The 22,127-nt window shown below is 39.3% G+C and overlaps 1 protein-coding gene across 2 annotated transcripts in view; it reads right to left on the reverse strand.

Moving 5' to 3' along the window:
* The window catches only part of LOC137632949 (uncharacterized), an 85,002-nt gene that overhangs the window by 11,216 nt on the left and 51,659 nt on the right, over positions 1-22,127 (reverse strand). For both annotated transcript variants that reach the window (XM_068365074.1, XM_068365075.1), the window contains exon 4: positions 5,983-6,139. In XM_068365074.1, the coding sequence (XP_068221175.1) occupies positions 5,983-6,139 (157 nt within the window). The remainder of the gene's footprint in view (positions 1-5,982; positions 6,140-22,127) is intronic.

The following is a 22,127-nucleotide window of genomic DNA, read 5'->3' on the forward strand; positions in this document are numbered from 1 at the left end:
TAGGGTCAAACTTTCACAGGTAGTGTTTCCCAAATAGTCCCAAACATCCACAACTAGTAATTTCTATTCAGGGTCAAACTTCCACACCTAGTATTTCCACCTTAGGATTAAACTTCCAAAGCTAATAATACTAGATTAGGCCCAAACTTCGATCACCAGTATTTCCTCTCAGAATTAAACTTCCTTAGCTAGTATTTCCCCATTATACTCAAACTTCAAAAATTAGTATTTACCCCTAGGAGGAAACTTCCACAGCAAGTGTTTCCCAATTAGTCTCAAACATATACAACTAATATCTCATCGTTAGGCTCAAACTTCAACAGCTAGTATTTACCCCTTTGGCTCAGACATCCAAAATTAGTATTTTCCCTTTGAGCTCAAACTGCCAAAGCTAGTATTCCCCCTTTTGCTCAAATTTTCACAACTAGTATTTTTTCTTTTCTGTTTAAACTTCACAACTAGAATTTCCCATCGAGGCTCAAATTTCAAAAGATAGCATTTCTTGCTTAGGTTCCAACTTCCACAGCTAATATTTTCGCATTAGGGTCAAAATTCATTGGCTAGTATTTCCCCTTTAGGCTCAAACTTCCACAGCCTGTATATTCTTAGGCTCAAACTTTCATAGCTAGTATTTAGCTCCTAGGCACCAAAATTTCACAACTAGTACTTCCGTATTAGGCTTAACCATATATAGGTAGTATTTCCCCCTTTGTATCAAACTTCCTCAGGTAGCAATTACCCCCTACCCCAAACTTCCACAGCTATAATTCCCTTTGACTCAAACTTTTGAATGTAGCATTTTCCCCAATAGGCTCGCTCTTCCATGACTAATATTTCCCCCTTAGACTCAAATTTCCACAGCTGGTATTCCACCCTTATGCTTAAATTTCCACAGCTATTATTTCCATGTAAAACAATTCGTCACATGGGAAACAAGTTAAGTTATAAAAAAAAATATAATTATGAAAAATAAAATAGCCTGGTTTCCTAACCAAACGACCTGGAACTGGCATTGTCAACAAAGTCAACCAAACCGAAGTTCATGATGCCAGTGTACATTTCATATATATTCAAAATATATACTAAATTAAAAATAGAGTAAAACCTCAAAAGTGTCCATAGAATATATAATTCATAAATATTGACGCTTTTGAATAATTACTCCATTTTTAATTTAGTATATTTATCCAATATACTGTATACTAAATATATGCTAGCATCACGAACTTCTGTTTGGTTGACTATGTTGACGATGTCAGTTCCAGGTCGTTTAATGAGGAAACAATCTTATTTTTTTTTTCATAATTCTATAGTTTTAGGTTGTTTCCCATAAGGCGAATTGTTTTAGATTATGAAAATGTAATAAATAAAAACAATAGTTTTGCATAATTTGGCAGTATATGGAGAGCGTGGTCTTGTAAGCAAATACCACAGAAATTATTTTCCCTTTCGGCTTAAACTTCCACACTTAGTATTTCCCACTTAGGATCAAACTTCTACAGCTAGTATTACTCCCCTTAGGCTTAAACTTCCACAACTAACATTTCACCCTTATGCACAAACTTCCCCAGCTAATATTTTGCCCTTGGGATCAAACCTCTACAGCCAGTATTTCCCTATTATACTCAAACTTCTATAGGTAGTATTTCCCCATTAGTCTCAATCTTCCTAAGCTAGCATTTCCCCTTCATGCTCAAACTTCCACAGCTATGATTTCCCCTTCTGGCTCAAACTTCCTCAGGTAACATTCCCTTTCTGGCTCAAACTTCCTCAGGTAACATTCCCCTCTTCGCTCAAACTTCCATAGCTAGTATTTCCCCCTTAAACTCAAACTTCCACAGGTAGTATTTCACCCTTAGACTCAAATTTCCACAAATAGTATTTCCCTCTTATCGTCAAACTTCCACATCTAGTATTTTCCCCTCATGCTCAAACTTCCAGAGCTATTATTTCCCTATTAGGCTCAAACTTCCAGAAATAGTATTCGCTCCATAGGCTGAAATTCCCACGACTAAAATTTCCCATTAAGCTCAAACTTACACAGCTTCCCCCTTAGTCTAAAACTTCTGCAGCTAGCATTTCTCACATAGGCTCAAACTTCAACAGCTAGTATTCCTCCCATCAGGTTCAAACAAACAATGGATTATTCTCGTGTTCTACTTGAAAGCTCTGGCTGGATAGATGCTCTGACTGAGGGAAAAGTAGCAACCTCTGGTATAGCTGGTTACTTCCTAGACTGCGCACACATCACAAAGACCAACCATGGCTATCAAGTCACTGTTTTTGCCTCGGGTAAGCTACAAAGAGAAGCTTTTGAAAGTAAGGGCGATCCTATTTCTGGGTATTGCAAAAACAGATAATCTATGATCAAAGAAAGTCCCATATACCCATCCTGGGATATGATTTTCTGGATAGAGACTGGTGTTTTTGTTTACCAGAGCAAATAAGCGGAAAAACTGCATGTATGCACTAAAGTTACTGATGTTTCTGTTTTTTCATCATATCTCCCAAACTAAAGCTGCTGGATTACAATCCATAGTAGGGACATGTGTCTGACACCATAAATCTTAGAAATCTTTTCTGAATACTAGAGTGTGAACAAAATGAAAAATAGTTTATCTGCCATCCCATAGATCAGCTATATGAGCAAGAAACTGTTAAAATAAAGGCCAAAGGAGGCATCATCAGCTTAACAGAAAACCCCAATACTTTTGAGACGGATGGTGGCAGGACCTGAACCTATTGTTCTTGGAGTTTGAAATATAATATCTACCAGATTAAGATCCTGGCATTAACTATAATTTTCACAAGGAAGATCAGGATGAACAAGTTGCATTCCATAGGCAAGTTTCTGACATAATTACCATTAATGATCTACAGCATATAGAAATCCATTTGGGTATGTTGCCCTAGTCTCCTTGCCCTGAATACATATAACTGCCCCAATGAATCAGTTATAGTCACAGTGACAAATTAAAACCTGGGATCAAAGCAGTATAAAATTTCAAGGAAAATCTATTAGAAAAACGGTCTGATACATTAAAAGTCACCCCCCAACCCCCAGGAAAACATTTTACGCTTATCCAAGTCCTCAAAGTTGATAGAAAACTCAAAAAAAGGAAAAATTTATCATTCCTAATGATGCCACCGAAAAGTGGCCTGATACAATAAAAGTTCCCTTCTGGGCAAGCAACTTACTCTTGTGCAAGGTCCACAAGCTAAAAGTAAATTCTAAAAATGTAATACTACAGAGTATTTGCAATAATGCCAGTATCTTTAATAGGTTGTGTATAGAAAATCTGAGCCATAAGAGTGACCTTGAAGTGTTTTTTGAACATGAGAGCCAAAATCTCAGAATTTGGAGATGTCCGTCATGGAACAAAGTCTGATCTCCTCAAATGCCTATGTAGTGAGTCACAGCTTCCTTCCCAAGCAGAGTTAACAGGCTTCGATGAGGCATTCTTACTTTTCACCCTAGCACATTCTGGTCGTACAAAATTCAGTAGGTATCCCACCAATATGTTCTTCCGAACTATTCTGAGAGATTGAGGTGCAGTGATTGCACTGATGTAGTCTTGGATAGGTAATCCTACTGCCAGTCTAAAAGACAGTACAAAGGAGAAACAAGGGTGTGGTAAGCACATCAAGGTGACTGCCAAAAACCAGGTTACTTCCAAGTGGAAAAACTTTCTCTGGCCTACGACTAACGAAAGAGAGTTGTTTGATTGCTTGTCAGACGGAGTAAAGAAAAAGGAAAAAAGCTGGCCTGCAGGAAAGATCTACATCAAAGCATGCCCTCTAGGAATGACACAAGAATAAAAGTTTGAAAGGGTGACACAAAAATAGCAGTTATTCTGAATGCCCTAATCTTCAGTTGCTAAAGATATTGATCAACCTAAAACTTTTCGTTTTCTTTGCTACAGGAAAGGATTTATTTTACTTTAAAATTAATAACCTGTGTCAAAAGCTACGCCTAGAAAAGTGTCATGCTTTCCTTGCTTTCACTGCTACATCCATCACATCCTCATTCTTCAGGGGCAGAAAAATTCTGAAATGGTATCCAGAATGCCTGGAGGCCTTTGCGTCTCTCATAGGACATTACTTTGCTGAAATAGACTTCTCGATCTTAATATATGAAAAAAAAAGCTCTCTGACATCAGTAAACAAAGTCAACAGTGAATTTATCTGAAATCAAGGCAAAGGAAATCTACATTTCATATGCCTCTCGCAGGCAAGGAAATGCTGCTTCATTTTATTTTCTTTAAGTAATGGAAATCTCAATCTAATTGTATGGCATTGCAGTCGTTTGAAAATTGCAGTACATTACTTATTTTACTTATTTGCTTGCCTGCCATTTAATCTTCTTTGCAGGATGTGGTATTTTCTTATATAAATGGCTTCTTATACATAGCAAGCACCTGCACCCCTTGTGTTCAGGAATGACCAAATATACCCTCAACTACAGTAGTGAATAATGTTGGAAGCTAAAGGATAAAAGATGGAGACCATTATGGACAACAGAACCAATTTGCTTAAGAAGCCTACAATGAACTTATTCACTGTAAATGCAAATCTAAAGAAGGATGTACAAGGTTCCATTGTGCTACACTGCAGGTGCCATCCAGTAATCTGTGAGTGTAAATACAACAAGTAGTTTAAATAGGACATTAAAGGACACATTGAATAGAATTGAAATATACCTCTAAGCAACATTGTATGAAATTTACTTTGATCAATAAATTATACTATATTATTAATCTATGAAAAGAAGTACAGCTATTTTTATGTTGGTTTTTAGATATACAGTAGGTATTAACGCAAAATATATGGAATTAGGTGTGTATGTAGGCCTATTTATAAGAAAGTATGTATATATATATGTGTATACATACAGAGATGTTTGTTTAATCATATATAAAATTGCACAAGTATGTATGTACGCATGTATGTATGCATGTATGCATGTATGTATATAAATATATATATATATATATATATATATATATATGCATATATATATATATATATATATATATATATATATGTATATATGTATATATATATATATATATATATATATATATGTGTGTGTGTGTGTGTGTGTGTGTGTGTGTGTATATATGCAGAGATGTTTGTTTAATCATATATAAAATTGCACAAGTATCTATCCATTTATCTATCTGTCTACCTATCTATCTATCTATTTATCTATTTATATATATATGTACACATATCTATCTATCTATCTATCTATTTATCTATCTATCTATCTATTTATCTATCTATCTATCTATCTATCTATCTATATATATATATATATATATATATATATATATATATATATATATATATATATATATATATATATATATATATATAGGTGTGTGTGTATGTCTAAATATTTATATAAACGAATATAGAAATGGATTCAAGATGAACTCTTATGAGCAATAAAAAATTATATGTAAGCATTCGAAAGTCTAGCGAAACACGTAAAGATTGGACCTGTCCCTATAACCTGCTGATATTTTGTTCTACAAATGTTTGCATTTTTGTTTGTGCTCTCACTGTACCATATACTGTATAGTGTAAAATTTCGTAATAAATAAATCAGTACTCTTGATGATGTCAGAGGGATGAAACTGGACAAGCTTTACTAAGATTTTCCATATATTGCACATATATACTGTACATATATATATACATATATATATATATATATATATATATATATATATATATATATGTGTGTGTGTGTGTGTGTGTGTGTGTGTGTGTGTGTACATATATGTATATATGTGTGTATGTGCATGAGTGTTGACTATATGTATATATGTGTGTATGTGCATGAGTGTTGACTATATGTATATGCGTGTATGTGCATGAGTGTTGACTATATGTAGAGATATGTGCATCTGTATCATTTATATATAGTTAGACAGAGAAAATCGGACTCAGATAACGTGGTAGAGAGTTGTTTACCTTAATATAGTTACAACCGCCATCTTTGGGTAGAATCTCGACCAAGTGAACATTTCTGACTTCTCCCAAATCTATCATCCAAAAAGGGCTTGTCTTCTGAGCTGAGTTGAAAAACGTATTTTCATCTCCATCGTTTACGAATTCTTTCGGATTGATGCTATTGAGGACCAAAAAGAAAAATAATTACATGAAAATTTCAAATTATTTGATATCTGTTGATTTTTGAGTCAGGTCAGATCTGAAAAAGATGATGATGTCAACACAATATATATATATGTATATATATATATATATATATATATATATATATATATACATATATATATATATATATATATATATATATATATATATATATATATTTACATACATACATACATATATATATATATATGTATATATATATATATATATATATATATATATATATATATATATATATATATATATATATATATATATATATATATATATATATATATCCATCCATATACCAAGGCACTTCCCCCAATTTTGGGGGGTACCGACACCAACAATGAAACAAAACAAAAAGGGGACCTCTACTCTCTATGTTCCTTCAGCCTAATCAGGGACTCAACCGAGTTCAGCTGGTACTGCTAGGGTGCCACAGCCCAACCTCCCACATTTCCACCACAGATGAAGCTTCATAATGCTGACTCCCCTACTGCTGCTACCTCCGCGGTCATCTAAGGCACCGGAGGAAGCAGCAGGGCCTACTGGAACTGCGTCACAATCACTCACCATTCATTCCTATTTCTAGCACGCTCTCTTGCCTCTCTCACATCTATCCTCCTATCACCCAGAGCTTTCTTCACACCATCCATCCACCCAAACCTTGGCCTTCCTCTTGTACTTCTCCCATCAACTCTTGCATTCATCACCTTCTTTAGCAGACAACCATTTTCCATTCTCTCAACATGGCCAAACCACCTCAACACATTCATATCCACTCTAGCCGCTAACTCGTTTCTTACACCTGTTCTCTCCCTCACCACTTCGTTCCTAACACTATCTACTCGAGATACACCAGCCATACTCCTTAGACACTTCATCTCAAACACATTCAATTTCTGTCTCTCCATCACTTTCATTCCCCACGACTCCGATCCATACATCACAGTTGGTACAATCACTTTCTCATATAGAACTCTCTTTACATTCATGCCCAACCCTCTATTTTTTACTACTCCCTTAACTGCCCCCAACACTTTGCAACCTTCATTCACTCTCTGACGTACATCTGCTTCCACTCCACCATTTGCTGCAACAATAGACCCCAAGTACTTAAACTGATCCACCTCCTCAAGTAACTCTCCATTCAACATGACATTCAACCTTGCACCACCTTCCCTTCTCGTACATCTCATAACCTTACTCTAACCCACATTAACTCTCAACTTCCTTCTCTCACACACCCTTCCAAATTCTGTCACTAGTCGGTCAAGCTTCTCTTCTGTGTCTGCTACCAGTACAGTATCATCCGCAAACAATAACTGATTTACCTCCCATTCATGGTCATTCTCGCCTACCAGTTTTAATCCTCGTCCAAGCACTCGAGCATTCACCTCTCTCACCACTCCATCAACATACAAGTTAAACAACCACGGCGACATCACACATCCCTGTCTCAGCCCCACTCTCACCGGAAACCAATCACTCACTTCATTTCCTATTCTAACACATGCTTTACTTCCTTTGTAGAAACTTTTCACTGCTTGCAACAACCTTCCACCAACTCCATATAACCTCATCACATTCCACATTGCTTCCCTATCAACTCTATCATATGCTTTTTCCAGATCCATAAACGCAACATACAGCTCCTTACCTTTTGCTAAATATTTCTCGCATATCTGCCTAACTGTAAAAATCTGATTCATACAACCCCTACCTCTTCTAAAACCACCCTGTACTTCTAAGATTGCATTCTCTGTTTTATCCTTAATCCTAATAATCAATACTCTACCATACACTTTTCCAACTACACTCAACAAACTAATACCTCTTGAATTACAACACTCATGCACATCTCCCTTACCCTTATATAGTGGTACAATACATGCACAAACCCAATCTACTGGTACCATTGACAACACAAAACACATATTAAACAATCTCACCAACCATTCAAGTACAGTCACACCCCCTTCCTTCAACATCTCAGCTTTCACACCGTCCATACCAGATGCTTTTCCTACTCTCGTTTCATCTAGTGCTCTCCTCACTTCATCTATTGTTATCTCTCTCTCATTCTCATCTCCCATCACTGGCACCTCAACACCTGGAACAGCAATTATATCTGCCTCCCTATTATCCTCAACATTCAGCAAACTTTCAAAATATTCCGCCCACCTTTTCCTTGCCTCCTCTCCTTTTAACAACCTTCCATTTCCATCTTTCACTGTCTCTTCAATTCTTGCGCCAGCCTTCCTTACTCTCTTCACTTCTTTCCAAAACTTCTTTTTCTTATATATATATATATATATATATATATATATATATATATATATATATAATATTATTATTATTACGACTAGCGAATTGCGTAAATTCCCGGGCTCCCAAACACACCAGCTTCATATTACATAATCTGATACACAAGAAAAAACCTCCGTGCTCTGAGAATAATACGCAACTCCCAGATGATAACATATATGAACAATGAATATCTAAAGGTCTTGTTACGTTACACTCAAAACAAAAGTGGATGATCACTTTACTTTTAACAGGAACTATTCTTAAATCAACCTCTTACTACGGGTCTTAATCAGGTGATATGAGCAAAGGACTGAAATAATTATTGATGATCGAAATAATACACACTTTACAAAAAAAAAATATATTCTATAAAAGTAACTACTCAAAAAATGATACTAAGATTAAGTCCCTAGAAATTTAAATCTGAATTAGACCTCAGACCTAAGACAAAATTGACACTTATGAATTACACAATCACTAGATCCACTAGAAATCAATTTGTGAAAATTTTTAATATTGACAATTAAGGAAAAAAGTTGACACTTTAACATAATAGGAAATAAATCAAAATTACAGTTACATATACGTAACTGTCACTCATACGTCTTTTGGGCACACACAAGGTTACCGAACGTTTAAGCAAAAATAAATACACTTCACCTTTTAACCAAATCTCACTGGACCAGTCCCAAAACCCATTAATTTTTACAATATCACTCTACTCACATATACACGGTACTTCTTACAACTTAAACCACAGAAATTCCAATGTTTAAACAAACACTATTCGCATTTGAAGGAAAAAAACACTATGCACATTTGAGAAGAAACGCTATGCACTTTGGAGAGGAAATATGTAGTGGCTGGATAGATGCTGGAGAGAGGACTGGCGGACGTTGGCTCTTTTAGAGTGTGAGGCTGGATCTCTGGTTCCTATGCATTGCTAGGCTCTATATATATCATCCTAATACACTATGAAATATTCCAGTGGATTCAAGCAACATTTTCGGTGTGTGTGCACAAGGTCCGGGCGGTTCCTCGTGGCGTCAGGTTGCCAACTTAGCACCTTGTAGAAGGGGTTCATGCGTCACCCAACAAGGTAATCCCTAGCGTCTGTCATACAGCATACCTCATGTGTGTAATACATACTTTTTAACAAGATTACATAAGAATTTATAACAAAACTATGTGAAATAGAAATGAAATTCTTTAAAATGACGTACATTTACATTTACAGAACTGAATGAAAATATAACTAAATGAATGACGATAGTCTTGTGTAATTTACATATATTTACTTAATCCTACGTTAGTGGAACTCTTTAATACACAAATGAAATATGTGAATAAAATAATCTACTTTTATGTAGACTAGCTTCGTAAGATAGCTCCCAGTCATGGGTAGATAGAATGATATAGAAAAGAATGTTAAAAAATGTAAAGTTTCTACTCTTAAGAAGCAGAGAGAAGAGGTCCCTCTAGTGTTTACCAGAAACTGTCACCGCCGTTGATTGAGGTCAAGACATTAATTAGATGTGCCTAGATCAGCAGACCTGGGGCATAAGGATCGTCTGTTGTAGCAATCCGAGGAACCAGGGTTTTGGAAGGACCCATAGCATAAGGGGAGTCTGTTGTCACCGAAGAATCCATTAACGGAAGGTAAACACATGTCGCGCTTTAATTATAGTGCCATATGAATCATGATTGCACCAGTAGAACGTTCGAGAAGATGTCATCAAAGAGGTGTGGTTTTAAGGAAAACCAATGAGGATGACGAAAGGAGAAAATTTCCTTATATGGAATTGTCCATAGTTAGCTCCTCCCATACAGGGGTATATAAACTTCAAAGATCAAGAGAACGAGAGAGAGAGAACGAGACAGAGAACGAGAGAGGGAACGAGAGAAGGAACAAGAAAGAACGAGAGAAGGAGAAAGCAGATGTGACCAGCCTTACGACAACTTGCCCGAGATATCCGAACCAGTTGACCCCCTGTCGTTATTACCAACCATGAAGCGCCCAGACCTGAAATATCTACGTTTCTGAATCAAGATCTGCTGTGAAGAGTACCATCATTTCTTTTAAGTATTATTTTTCTGCTTTCTTGGCTGTTCCCCTATTTGCTGAAGTGTAGTTTAATCAGATGATTTTCTTTGTTCAATTCTGTGCTTCCTAAGTACTCAATAAAGAAACATTGATCTTTGACTAGCTGTAAATAAAATTATGGTTTCTTTTGCGAGTTTTCTTTCTATATTCCTTTTTTCTCATGGTTGTTGTCGACTTATCCTAATTTAATTAATCAAATCAAAAGAACCTGATTCGATCCACCAAGGATTGTAACACTCCCCCACAAAGATTATTTATTCTGGGCCTGAATCCACTGATTCAGCCCGAGATAAATAATCTTCAACCACCCTCTCTTTACTGGATATATGCTATACATTAATACAGTATGTTTTCAAACATAATGACCATCTAGTTAACCTTTGATTTTTATTCTTCATTTTACTGACAAAAGTTAAAGGATTGTAATTTGAATAAACTGTAATTTCTTCATTCTGTGGTCAGCTTACATAAGCTTCAAACTTCCTTATCGCTGTGATTAGCGCTAGCAGTTCCTTCTCAACTTTTGAATAGGCTCGTTGATGCTTCTTCAACTTTGACGACATAAATCAGTCGCGATGAAGAATTCCTTCCTTGCCTTCTTGTAATAGGACAGTTCCAATTCCATTGTCCGACGCATCCACTTAGATAAGGAATTTCTTGTTGAAATCTGGTGCTTGCAGTATCAGTTTCGATAAGTTAACATGTACCTTCCTTTGACTTTTCCTTCTTCCTGGCGTTTCGATAACGTAGGTCAGGTCACGGATCTTCTCCAAAATCCGGAATGGTCCTTAGAACTTATTGGTGAGAGGGAATCTCCTTATCGGTTAGTAAACCAACACCTGTTGTCCTACCTCAAACTGTCTGTTCTTACTTATCATACCAAACCTTTTCTTCGGTTTTCCTCGGGTCACTTTCAAGTTTTTGAGGGAAAGATTTCTTATTTTGTCGATCCTTTTCATCAAGTTCTTAGCATATTCTCCATCTGTTTCCTCTCGATCTTTCATTTTTCTGCCAACATTTTAATCGGCCCTCTTACTTCTCGTCCGAACACCATTTCATTTCGGCTACATTCCATGCTTTCTTGATGAGCATTGCATACCTCAAATAACAAAAGATAGTCCGATGTCCCATTCCTTTCCTGTGTGCAATCTAAAACAACAACAACAATTCCATTCTCGATTTTAATTCTCCCTCTAGCTTTATGTAGTTTCAGGATTGCTCTACTTCCTGTATAGATATCTTCAAATGTTCTATAATAAGATGAATCTATTCTTTGTCTTTCAGGAGCTTACATTAATGCAGATGTTTTGACAAAATCAGAAGTTTTTTCATAGTCTATAAATACCATATATATTGGTTTGTCATATTCTGTTGATTTTCTCCATTAGCAGGCTAATTAAATGGATATGATCAGTTGTTGAATACCCACTACTTAAGCCAGTGTGCTCTCTTGGTTGATGAAAGTCTAGTTGTCTGTCTATTCAGCCTAATATAATCTTTGTAAATATTCTATATGTTATGAAGAGTAAACTTATTTGGCGGTAGTTTTTCTTATCTTTTCTATCTCCCTTTTTGTGAATTAGTATAATGATAAAGTTTTTCCAAGTTGTAGGTACAGAGCATTCTGGCAGACATTTTATGTAAAGTTCAGCTAGTTCTACTATTATGAAATTTCCTTCATCTATCGTCTATCATTGTTAGGCTATCTTCTGCTGCTTTTCCTTTTTTCATGAAAAATTATTGTCCAATAAGTTAAGTATCAGCAAGGTGTAAAATACTTACAAAGATTATATTAGACCGAATAGATAGAAAACTAGACTTTAATCAGCCAAGAGAGTAGGCAAGATTTAGAAGTGGACACTCAACAACTGACCATATCCATATAATTAACCAGCTAATGGAAAAATAAATAGAATAGGACAAATCGCTAAGTACGGCATTTACAGACTATGAGAAAGGTTTTAAGTCTGTCAAAACTTCAACAGTAACATAAGCCCTTCAGAGACAGAATCTAGATGAATCTCATGTTAGAACGCTAAAGATATCTATATAGGAAGTACAGCAATCCTAAAACAACATAGATATAGAAAACAGATTTTGAGCAAAGAGTAAAATCTATTTTTGGGTGATAGTGCCATATCGTCCTGATGGAAGGGTTCCTTTAGGTAGCCTTCTAAGGGATATTTGCTACAGTGATACTCCCAGAGAAATAAATCGAAGGTCTCCAAGATTCTAACTCCTGGCGCGAGTATCCAATTAAGGATATCGCATAATATCAGGGGACGTATTTTTAGATACGACACATAGAAATCTTCACCCCAAATAGATTTAACTCTTTGATGTAAAGGGGAAGAGTGACGAAAGAAGGGGTTGCCGATCTAGGTACCCAGTGGACCCCCTTCCCTATTACTACTACGACGCCATTCCTTTTCTTGTCATTAAGCAGAAATGGCCGCAGATAGAGTAATTTTGGGAGGGGTCAGCAAAAGGGTGGGTTCATCAGGACGACATGGCACTCTCACCCAAAAAAAAGATTTTTCGCTTTGCTCAAAATCCGTTTTTTGGGCTCAGGCCATGTCGTCCTGATGGAAGCATACTAGAGAATTAACTTGAAATTTCTATAGCTGTGGATTTATCTATGTGCCTTCTACCTTGAATGGATTTCCTTATCTGGTCTGCTAGACTGGTATGTGAAATTTCAGTTGACTGTCATTTCCACTAAGCCTGGAACTGGTTTAGTGCATCCTGCCCCCTAAGGGAAAGTGTCGACATTGACAATAAGGATTCAAGGTTTGAATTTTCGTAGGTACGGAAGGTAAAACTTTAGAGATTACCTTTCACTTACCTTGGAAATCTGTATCCTGATTTCAAGTTCTGGGCCCTTCTAGGGCCTAATTAAAACTCTAGCAGGTTTTATTTGTCTGTAACTGAGATAGCAGTAATAAGACGCAAATATTTTTAGTATTTTTACTTTGCAACTAGATTATCAAATGTAGTACAATCGAGTATGAATCTGATCCAGTATCAAAACACATCAGGGTCCATATTTTCTCTTGTAGGAAAAAATATGTAATTTCATTATTGGAATAATGCCACTCAATGGAGATATGAAACCAAATCTGTCTGACTTGTACAGGTTTTGGGAATGCATAAACACTGTGACGCAAACATTCACTCGGCACTGGTGTTATTGGTCAGATATGCATCTATATGGAACAGTGTGTTAATCATCGTTGTGATTTGCAAAAGAAGGTAAGTGTACCCATGCACCCGATGCACTGTAAAGTCCCAAAACAGTTCACTGTTTATCGGAGCACTAGACGACAGGTTTTATAATACTACTCGACGCCACCACAAAATGTTTTATTTCATGTACCTGCTTCGCATTGTGTTTGTAGAAGGCCCTGGATGATCTCCACCCAGTGTATGAGCGGAGTCTTTCAAATTCCATATGTTGAAAGAAGTTCAACTAAGAAGCAACTTTCCTCGGATCGTGACCTGCGGGTGTATTGTCAGGATCCACTCTGCGAATAAAGTAGGTGAGCTTTGCTCTCAGTTGTCTTAGGTTATAGGTTTGATCCTGAGGTTTCGCCTCTGAAGAGCTGTCCTCCCTTGAAGTCTGAAGTTCTTCGAAGTTAGACCTTAAAACACTCTACTGTGCACAGAGAGGTATCTTCCTTCAGTGGGCAGATTCTCCAAGGAACCCACCTCTTACTGGGTAGCTCATTCTTGGCAAGAAAGGCAGGATCAGGAAAGAGGTTCAGTTCTCCTGTGTCTAGGAACTGAATATGGCCTTTGTTTCTAGATAAGGCTACTATTTCACTAACTCTAGCCCCTGAGACTATGCCAAACAGAAAAATGACTTTCTGTGTTAGAGCCTTCAGTGTACAATTCTCATTGTTTAGGTTCGAAGCATAGTGCAAGACTTTGTCCAAAGACCACCTGATGCGCTTTGGTGGGGTTGCTGGCTTGAGTCTAGCGCATGCTTTTGGGATCTTATTAAAGATTTCACGAGAGAGGTCCACTCCAAAGGCGTACAGAAGTGGTCTAGCCAGGGCCGACTTACACGAGGTAATCGTAGTAGAAGCCAGGCCTTGTTCGTGTAGGAATATGTAGAATGCTAGACAGAAATCTATTGATATTTCTGTCGGTTTCCTTGTTTTCACAAAGGCGCACAGAAGTGGTCTAGCCAGGGCCGACTTACACGAGGTAATTGTAGTAGAAGCCAGGCCTTGTTCGTGTAGGAATATGAAGAATACTAGTCAGAAATCTATTGATATTTCTGTCGGTTTCCTTGTTTTCACAAAGGAAACCCATTTCTTCCATGACGATTCATATTGTCTCCTAGTCGGACTTGACTTAAACTCTTCGATGAAGTCAACTATATCCTTCGAGATTCCAAACCTTTTGCTCGCCGCTAGGGCGAGAAAATCATGAAATGTAGCTTGTTGGGTCTCGAGGATGAAGCATAGACAATCGACTTCTGGACCAGTTGAGATAATACTGGATCCAGCAGAGGAAAGTGCTTCAGTTTCAGCTCTAGAACTAGAGGGAACCAATTGCTTTTGGGCCTCTTGGGGGCCACCACTGTTGCTGTCCCTCTGAAGGATCTTAGCTTGTCGAGAACTCTTAGCAGGAGATTGGTTGGTGGAAACAGGTCAATGCAATTCCTCCTGTTCCAGTGGAGGGACATGGTGTCCATCGTCTCTGGTTGAGGGTCCATATAAGGGACTACATAACGAGGTAGTTTCTTGTTGTCGCTCATTGCGAAGAGGTCGGTCTGCAGTTCCGAGACTTTTTCCGAGGTGAAGAAGAATGAGTCTGCGTCTTAGGACCATTCTGTCCCTATGGGCTTTCGCCTGTATAGAGCGTCTGCCGTCATGTTGCGGAACCCTTGTAGGTGAACTGTTGATAGGTGCCATCCCTTCTTCCTTGTCAAGTAGAAGGTGACTAATATCACATGGTTGATGTGAGGTGATCTCAAGCCTTGTCGATTTAGACATTTTACTATCATTTTGTTGTTCAGGACCAATCCGATGTGGATTGTTCTGCGAGGGGATAGTTTCTTCAACGTCAGGAAAACTACTAGAGCTTCCAAAACGTTGATATGAAAGGTTTTGAACTGGTGCAACCAATTCCCTTGTAGATTTCTCTCGTGAGAATGGTCTCCCCATCTTTTCAAGGAAGCATCTGTGTGTACCACCACTGATAGTTGTGGTGGTTGCAAGGGAATTGTTCATACCAGGCTCTTGGCTGTTGACCACGGCCTTAACTGCATGCACAACAGGGTCGGGGTCAACCTTGGTTGATCTCTTCGAGCGTTTGATGCGTATCTTCTCCAGACTCCTGACGCATATTTTAGACGTGCTTTTAGCACCTGGTCTGTCACTGCTGCAAACTGGAGAGAGTCCAATACTCTTTCCTGTTGGCGTCTTGAAATCCTCTTGTGACGGATTAGTCTCTTGACAGATCCCTCTATCTCTCTCCTTTTCTTGGATGGAATGGAGAGGTGGTGTGACTTTAAGTCCCATTGGATTCCTAACCATTGGAACTTCTGAGCTGGAGGAAGGCGAGTCTTCTTGCGATTGATCTTGAAGCCCAGGTGTTCCAATAACTGGATCACCTTGTTGGCTGCCTGCAGACAAGTAGTCTTGGATGCTGCCCATACCAGTCAATCATCTAGATATGCTAGTACTTGAACTCCTTCGGAGTGTAGCTGCTGGATGATTGTGTCTGCTAGCTTCGTGAATATCCTTGGGGCTGTGTTCAGTCCGAAGGGTATTGCTCTGAAGACAAACTTCTTCTGTAGCATGAATCATAGGTAGGAGGAGAAAGGGCGGCTCAATAGAAGATGCCAGTGAGCATCTGTTGGGTCTATTGCGACTGTGTACGCTCCTTTTGGTAGAAGGGTCCTTATGTGTTGCCAAATAGGCATCCGGAACTTGTTATTCTCGATGAACTTGTTGAGAGGAGACAAGTCTAAAATGACTCTGAGATTGTCTGAGTCTTTCTTGGGAACACAAAACAGCCTTCCCTGGAATTTGATGGACTTCGCTTTCCTTATTACCTTCTTGTTCAAGAGTTCTGAGGTATATTCTTCTAACAAGGGAGTGGAGTATTGGAAGAATTCTGGAAAACGGGCTGGAGTTCTGTTCCATTTCCACCAAAGTCCATTCGTTAATAGGCTGTGGGCCCAGGGATCGAAGGTCCAGCGATCCCGAAAGTGATACAGTCTGCCTCCTACCTGCGGCCCCTCCTTATATGGGGGGTCCTGAGGATTTGTTTTCTTGACCACGTCCTCCGGGGCCCCGAGAGGAGTTACCTCCGGGCGAACTTCTCTTAGGGCCTTTTCCTTCCTGACTAGGGCAAAAGGAAGTCGACTGCCTCTCAAATTTAAGGTTAAACACTGGCGACTGGGCTACCAGTTGTTGATCTGGAAAGTGGTCTGAGGCATCGTGGTCATAGTCATGGCAGGCAGTTGTGCAGGTCTGCGTGGTCTCCTTGCCTCTTCATTCTTGGGCTGGGGACCTCTGTTCGAGGAAGATTTCCTCTTTGAGCTCATGCCCCAGTTTTGGAGAAGGTTCCTGTTCTCCGTGTTCTGGCTATGATCTCTTGAACCAGTTCCTGTGGGAAAAGGTCTTTACCCCACATGTTCGAGGTAATCAGCTTCCTTGGTTCATGTCTTATGGTCGCTGAGGACTAAACGAACTCTCTGCAGGCTCTCCTCGCTCTGAGGAAAGCATATAAGTCTTTCACAAGGGTACCCATTTGGGACTTAGCGAGGAAAATTAAAATTTCTGTGGCGTTCTGTAGACCTGCACTCATTTCCAGGCAGTTCTGATGAGAAAGGGAGGCTGCAAGTCTTTCCATCGGCTCCTTTTCCCTCCTCAGAAGATGGTCTGGTAACTTCAGAAGGTTCTCATTGAACTGCTGGCCTGCTATCTCTAGATCCAACTTAGAGACGGAGAAGGTTAGGTGGACATCCTTCCACTTCTCGCAGGTAGGTAGTACTAGAGAAAATGTTTTGCATTCCTCTAGGGTTGGGCAGGGTTTGCCCTCGTCGACTGCCTTGACGGCAATGTCTAGTGCTTTCTCCGAAAAAGGGAAAAGAGATGGAGGAAGGAGCAAGAAAGGTGGGATGAGACTTCGGAGTTGGTGCACCTGGCTCCTTTCAAGGTTTTCAGGAGGGTGGCTTGCGCATTGTCATGCTTGTAGATAATGACCTCTTTGGGTACCATTTCCTCACAGGCTGCATGTTCATCCCGCACTCTCACGTAACATTCTGGGTAAGCTGAAAAGTTAGGCCAGAACTCAAGATCTTTAATCAGTTTGGTCCCCAACTTATCCGAGACGAATAATTTCCCATTCATCATGGGCATATGCTCCGCATACCTCCAGGGGTTGGTTTCGTAGTGGTGAGGGAGATCCATCACTTTAAGGGGCTTCTTAGTAGAGCCCTTGGTAGATCCAGGGCGGGCCGCCCTCTCCTGCAACAGTATCTGCTGCTGTCTGAGTGATTCTCTCATCGTCTCTTGTTCCTTTTGGAAAAATTCCATCATCCGTTGAATCGAAGTGAGGATCGCTTTGTTCTTGTTGGTATGTGCAACTGGTTGTGGAGTTGTGATTGAAGAAGTTGACGGCATAGGTTGGTATGCCGTCACGGCGAACTGAGGGTTGCCGTTGAAGCGGATCCTTCTTTCTCCGCTTGTGGATGTTCCAAGTCCTCTTCAGGGCCTCCTTGCAGTAGGTCCTTCTCAGTGTCAATGGACACTTCTGATGTCCTTTCTTGGTTGATGTCCATGCCTTCCAGTGCCTTATCTATGTCCGCGTCGATCTTCTGTTGTATGAGGGAAGACTGGACCTGTTCCTGGGGCACCACTGCGTTTGGTAGAGCCTTGGGGAACAGTAGGCACCTTAGGGAGTCGTTGGGTAAGTACGGTCCCTGAGAGTTCTTCTGGAACGTTCTTACCCATTTGCAAAGGGTCTCCCTCGCTGTATCTCTAGTCTCTATGTTGACTGAGTGGGCTTCTCCGAAGCCGTTGGCCAGCAGGGTCGAACAGCTGGGGCAACCCTTCGGGTCCCAATACTCGAGGACTCCCAACACGATGCAGCAGGGGGCATGAGTCCTGCACTTCGTGTGGCCACAAAAGTCTTTGCCTTTGTGGTTGCAGGATAAGGCTGTACACTTCTCCATTGGCTCCTCCTGTAAAGGAAAAGGGGCTCAATGAGTATTTAATTTTTTATATCACTGATAAAAAAGCATAAAATTTTTATTAACAATAGTAATTACTACCGTTTATGGTACCTTAGGATAGTAAGCTTAAAAGGAAGTAGAAAAGACACATATCTGTGTTTCCCCTCCCAGGCCATTGCTGAGACCTCCGTCAGTAATAATATTTAGTTTCCCTGATAGGGAGAATACAAGGTAGGAGTAAACTCTAGGAACTAGAGTTAGAGTTAGTAAGTGTCTATACTAACATTATCTACCTGTAGTATATATCAACACTGATCGGTGATTTTTGAAGGTCCTGATGATCGAAATAAACCATCTGGGTGTTGAGGGAGTACTCAGCCCCAACACAAAATCGTGGTCCCAACAAAAGACTGCGACAGGAAACACAGGGAGACCCCATCTTTCCTACATTATTCACAGTATGCTAGAAAAAGTTTAAGAATTTCGATTGGAGTCAGACAAGCTGTTCAGCCACTCAGAGTCTAGATCTAGGGAGTTCAATGCTGCTTGCTGACAGGCTGAGGTGCTTGCCGGGAGAGTCTCAGTCGCAAGAAAGCTGGCGCATTGTTACAAAGTTAATTGGAGGTGTTCCTACAGCAGTAGGGGAAGAGTAACACATCCTGGGTCGTGTTCAGGTTAGGTGTCTCTTGTTGGATGGGCAGGGCGTACAAGATCCTAAGCCTTCTGTTGTCTGAGGCACTGCCAATAATCTTTGTATTACTTATGATGTCCTCTTGAACCTCTTTTTTGTTGTGAGCGAGGAGCTGGTGGGTCTTGATAGCTCTGTGTTGGACATAGCAGGACAATCTTTTGCAGAGTCTTAATGTTGTCATTCCAATGTAATGGCTGGTACATCCACGTACTGAGCATTGATAGGAATAAACAATGTTGGATCTCTTCAGAAAGTCCTGCACAGGAGGGACCGGGTTGTTTCTCATTATTGTGTGATAGTAAATGATAAGGTTGATGCTAAGAATCTTCTTGAACAGAGATGATAGGGTTCTTGATGATGTCCCTTATGGCCTTCTCATACTATTGCTGCTGAATGTGCATGATGCCTATGTAGTTGATACCAGAAGTCATGGTTTTTCTTGTGAGCTATGTCTTGTACCAGTTGCCCATATTGCGTTTGACCTTTCCATTGACCGGACTGTTGGAGTAGCTATTGTTAATAAGGACCTAGGTGATCCTATTCAGCTCCTTTTGCGTCTCCGTCCAAGGAGAACAATGAGATGGCCCGACGAATGTAAGCACAGATGGTGGATGTCTTGTATCCAGGGGGGTATTCACAATTACCATTCATGCAAAGGCGTAAGTTCGTGGGTTTAGTGTAGACAGTGGTAACAAAATTATGGTCTGCAGTTGAGAACAGGACGTCAGGTAGGGAGGGCAGCCGTTGTTCTGATGTTCTAACATGAATCTAGAAAAACTGCATTCCTCAAAGATCTTATGAAGATCATAAATATATTCGGTAAAGGGGGCTAGTACATAGGTGTAGTCGATATAGCAGACATATATATTAGGTTGATCTACATGTGCAAAAAACTCGCTCCTCGATGACACACATGTAGAAGTTGATGAAAAGAACACCCAAAGGGGAGCCCATCACTACACCATCCTTCCGAATGCACATATGTCCACTGTGGGTGGAGAAGGGGGCTTTTTTTGTACAGATTTCAAAGAAGGTGAGGAGGGCAGGCTCTGGAAAATTGAGGGGAGGGGTCTAGTCGTTTCTATAGACTAGGTCCATGATAAACTTGATGGACCTATCTATAGGGACGCTCATTAATAGATATTCCACGTCGAGAGAAGCAATGACATCTTCTTTGCTGGAATGTCCTTTGATGGCTGCCAGGAACTCCATTGAAGAGGCCACGCTGTAAAGATTGTGGACATGGGAGATCAGAAATGGATAAGGCATTTGGCCAGTTGGTAGGTCAGCACTGGGCACTAACTGATGATAGGGCAAAGGGGGTTTTCAGCCTTATGGGTCTTGACATTACTTACTTACTTTGATGGCTGCTTTTCCGGTCCCATACAGCAGGAGAACCCCACTCTCTACAGGACCTCCTCTGTCGTTTTACCTTGTTCGTTCAGAGTATTTAACGTTACATATTGCATATTGTTAATTTACTGTTAAATTGTAACTGTTGTAAGATAAATGCCAAAGCGTCAGGATTTGATGCGTCATCCATCCAAAAATTGAAGTCTCCACAGATAACTAATTAGTTTTTCTCCATGATAATCATCTCAATGAGAGCACCGAATTCTTCAAAAAAGATACTAGTGTTTGTCCTAGGAGGTTTGTAGATTGTTATAAAGGATACTTTTCTGTTTTTTGGGGTAAAGTGTATTTCTATATATTCAAAGTAGCTTTGAGTAACTTTTAAGAATAGAGTCCGACACCCGCACCAGACCTAACTTCTCTCGGTATGTGAAAGAAGGCATGTGTGTGGGGGGTGTCATTTCAGTGATCTTCGCCTTGTCCAAGTTATTTAACCATGTTTCAGATATTGCTAGCATATCCAAATATTTCTAGTTTATCAATTCTCGAATTTGAATAGTCTTATTACCTATAGATTGTATATTTACAAAGCCACAGTTTATGACATCCCTAGTAACCATGATCAGTATTTTCCGCTAATCTTTTCAATTCCAAGTCATAAGCTTTGCCGTATCTAGAATTTACTATGTGGTCACTTGGTTTGTTTAACTTTGTGCAGTTTATACACTTTGACACTTGCGAATTACACTCCTTGGTGTAATGTTTTCTTGAACATTTCCCGCAGACTATCATCATTCTTAGACTTTCAATCTTTTTCAAGATGTTCATACCTCTAACAGTGGTAGCAGGTGATCACGTGGTGCCTATCACGTATGTTATAAGTACCCCATCGTAACAAAACTTTGTACCCATTATCATGAATAGCCTTCAGAACTTCAGGATCACATTTCAGCACATAATGGGTCCCCCCCCCACGCATTTTTCTTCCGGGCTACACTTATCTTCTCTTCTATATTTTGGATTTGGTCTAAGCAGCGATTTCCTTGAATCAAAGAATTTACTTCATCATTTTCATCATTGTACACATTGCATATCATTATTTTTGGTTTTAGTTTTCCAATTTTTCTTGTTCCAGTGTCAGCCACCAATGTCTGAATATTGTTTGCTGCCTCTTCTCTGATCATTTTGTTTGCAAAGTTTACAACAACATTTCCATTCGTAGTTGACCTCGTGTTAAGTATAGGAATGTCTTTCAGTGCTTGTTCAACATCACATTTTCTTTCAGTAATTTAAGTTGTATTTGT

This window comes from Palaemon carinicauda, chromosome 42, assembly GCF_036898095.1.
Source record: "Palaemon carinicauda isolate YSFRI2023 chromosome 42, ASM3689809v2, whole genome shotgun sequence".
Taxonomy (NCBI): Eukaryota; Metazoa; Arthropoda; class Malacostraca; order Decapoda; family Palaemonidae; genus Palaemon; species Palaemon carinicauda.